Below are 3,025 nucleotides of genomic sequence, written 5' to 3'. Positions count from 1 at the left end.
TTCGTCAATGCCCAAATGTGGTTGTAATTTAAAAGTTCAGGCGCCAAAACTCGCTGGAGAGCAGGAGTGCAGGATGCTATCCCGAACAAAGAAATCAGCATTGAACAAAATATACAGTAAGACACATTGTGACTTTGTAAATCACTGTCAAAAGTTAATCTACAATAACGAATTCCCGATCTAACCTAACAAGGTCAGCACAATATGTGAATATATGATTATCATATAATATTAACCAGTGACAGGATTCCGCGGCTGCTCCACACCACAGATGAACGTGACTTGACCCATCTAGGGAAAAACATAACCCTAGGAATCTTGAATGAATGCGAAGAAGCTAATTTCAATTAATTTCAATTGCTTGTAGCAGTACTCCTCAATTTGACCTTCATGCCTAACAGAAGGAGAATAATATACATTTTAGTTACATACAGGGAAGACGGGAAGTTGGAACAAATATATACAATGAAATGTCACCGAAATGAAACACCAGTGCCTGAAAAGGTGACTTTACCGATTCCTGACAACATCACCAAGGTATCTTAAAATATAATTTGCACAATGATGATTAGAATTAAAATGATGGGAAAATGAATGAACCTGCTTCTTTTTCTTCTTAGGCCTCCTCTTTCTACGAGGTTTGTGCGCATCAGAGTTGGAGCTTAGACTACTACCATGGCCTGTGCTTGAAGGTCCCCTTGATCTAAAGTCTGAGCTGCTTTTGCTATTTGAAGTGTTGCTGGATGTGGAAATATCAGATCTTAGTCTAGATGAATTTTGGCCTGAAGTTGACCCAAACCTTGACAGCTTCTTGTTTGAGGGGCGAGGAGGGGGCATTAAAGCTCTAGCAGAAATCTGTCTCTGAAAGAATGGGCAAACGATATTTTAAATATAGACTAATTTCAATGCCGCAATTATTTGATACTATTGAATAAAAAATAAGGAGAAAAGCAATTACTGCTCATACTGCATACCTGATTTTTTTCATCACTGGACATGCCACCAGACACTGCTTTGCCAGATGCACTAGAAGCCTGCTCTCTGCAATAACTTGGAAATTTCATGATGCAGAATTTACCAGAGAAACAGTTGGCATGTGTAGATTAAAATTTAAATTAGAAAACAGGGCTCCAAAGAACAAAGCTTATCTAAATTTTCTACTTTCGTATATTAACAGATGAATCCCAATAGAATTATAAATTATAATTAAAAAATGTGGCTTCAATTTGACCACACTAGCATCACGAACAGGTATACTCCAGTTGCTCTTCTTAACATCGTTTACCTTGCTGCGAGTATATGAATTTTCATAATATAATAACTGCTTAAGTTGTAAAACATCTCTACCCACCTCGTACTTTTGTCTGTCCATTCATCATCTGCATCTGCTTCATCACTAGAACTCCCAGCGAGGAAAAAATCATCTTCACTCAGATCCAAAAGGCCATCATCCTCACTGCCAGTCTCTGTTACAGAAACCAAAAGAAGATGAATCGTACAGAGATACCAAATAATGCAACACATGCAAATTTAGTGCTACAAATCCATGTTCCAACTTCAATTCGACTACTTGTGCACTTGCATTTTACTATCTCAACACATAAGCATTGATAATAGTTATGAGACACATCTCAAGCATAAATCAAACCTTCTAAGTCCTTGCCACTTGCTGCCGCCGCAATCAATCTGTCCTCAATCTGCTTCCGCAGCCCGTTCCTCCTGTCAACTATCTCCGAATCATCACCTCCGGTAAACAAAGGAACATACTTCTCAGTCTTTGGAAAGTACTGCAGTTCCAAAAAATTAAACCATAACAAACCCCTCCGTCATTACTTACTCATAATTTATTCTCAATAAACAAACAACACAAAGCAACAACATCATCATCCACCTAGGAATCAAAATATATACAACACGTCTCATTTTTCAAAAAGATCAAACTTACGAAAGCCAGTGACAAAGTAAAGTAAACAAAAATTAATGGAACAAAAAGAAAGAACTAACAAAACTATTCCTCAGCTACTCTTAATTGATATGAATGAACAACACAATGCAACAACATCATTCAGCTACTCATGAAAGCTAACCGCACACTTTGCATTTTGAGAAAACCCAACGATGCATCAAAATAAACCTAATCACAAAAATTAGAAAAAGAAAACAGCAGAGAACACACCATAACGTATTGAAGATCTTTCTTAAGCTTGGAAAGCTGTTCGGAAGCCTCAGATGCTTGTATCTGGTGGGAAGCGGCGCGCTGAAGCTTCTCGAGGCGCCTGATGCGCCTCTCGATCTTCCTGCGCTCGAAGAACTTGATCTTCCTATCGCGGAGGAAGATCTTGCGCTCGGCGGCGAGGCGCGTATGGATCTCCTGCTGCTTCTTGAGCGCGTCGAGCTTCTGCTGCTGCGCCTCCCTCACCTCCGCCGGCAGGTTCTGCTTCCGCAGCATACGCTCCGCCGACCGAATCTGGTTTTTGAGTGAAACCGGCGGTTTAGGCTTGAGAGCCTTAGGAGCGGACGTGGAGGCGGTGGACGAGGAGTTGGACCGGCGACTTGCGGGGTTGACCCTCACGCGCCGCTTGTTGTAGCCGCCGTGAGCCATTATATGCTACGTGTGTTGCGAATTCGATTCTGTGCGACTTCTAGTGTGTCAATGGGAATCCAGAGTCCATGTTTGGGTAAATAGAATGGTTAGGGTTTTATGATTGTTATTTGCGGGCGCCTTGCGAAACGACCAGTATAGCGTAAGCAACGGGCGGGTTCAGGGATTTTGTCTTTTTCGTTCTAAGAAAATGACATTATCATGCTTGGCATACAATTGGTGTATTTGGTGGGATAGGATCTAATCTTAATGTTTTGTTGAGTTTATTTTTAAAATTTCAATTTGTTTTAAATTAATCTAAATAAATAGGTTTAAATGGGATTAATTTATATATAACTAATATTTATAACTTTATAAATTTTGTATAATAAATTAATAAAATTAATTTTTAAAAGATTACATTTTACAATACTATTTTGATTT

At 39.3% G+C, this 3,025-nt stretch overlaps 1 protein-coding gene across 1 annotated transcript; it reads right to left on the bottom strand.

The window, feature by feature from the left end:
- On the bottom strand, window positions 1–2,739 carry LOC130947326 (rRNA-processing protein EFG1-like). The gene is made up of 6 exons (XM_057875994.1): window positions 2,177–2,739; window positions 1,649–1,787; window positions 1,352–1,466; window positions 975–1,041; window positions 601–861; window positions 1–394 (listed from the first exon to the last, which is right to left on the bottom strand). The coding sequence occupies exons 1-6, from the start codon at window positions 2,600–2,602 to the stop codon at window positions 389–391; spliced, it is 1,014 nt and encodes a 337-aa protein (XP_057731977.1). The 5' UTR covers window positions 2,603–2,739; the 3' UTR covers window positions 1–388.
- Between the last annotated feature and the right edge of the window lie 286 nt (window positions 2,740–3,025).

Source organism: Arachis stenosperma, chromosome 9, assembly GCF_014773155.1.
Source record: "Arachis stenosperma cultivar V10309 chromosome 9, arast.V10309.gnm1.PFL2, whole genome shotgun sequence".
NCBI lineage: Eukaryota > Viridiplantae > Streptophyta > Magnoliopsida > Fabales > Fabaceae > Arachis > Arachis stenosperma.
This window is presented reverse-complemented; position numbering and strand designations above follow the sequence as displayed.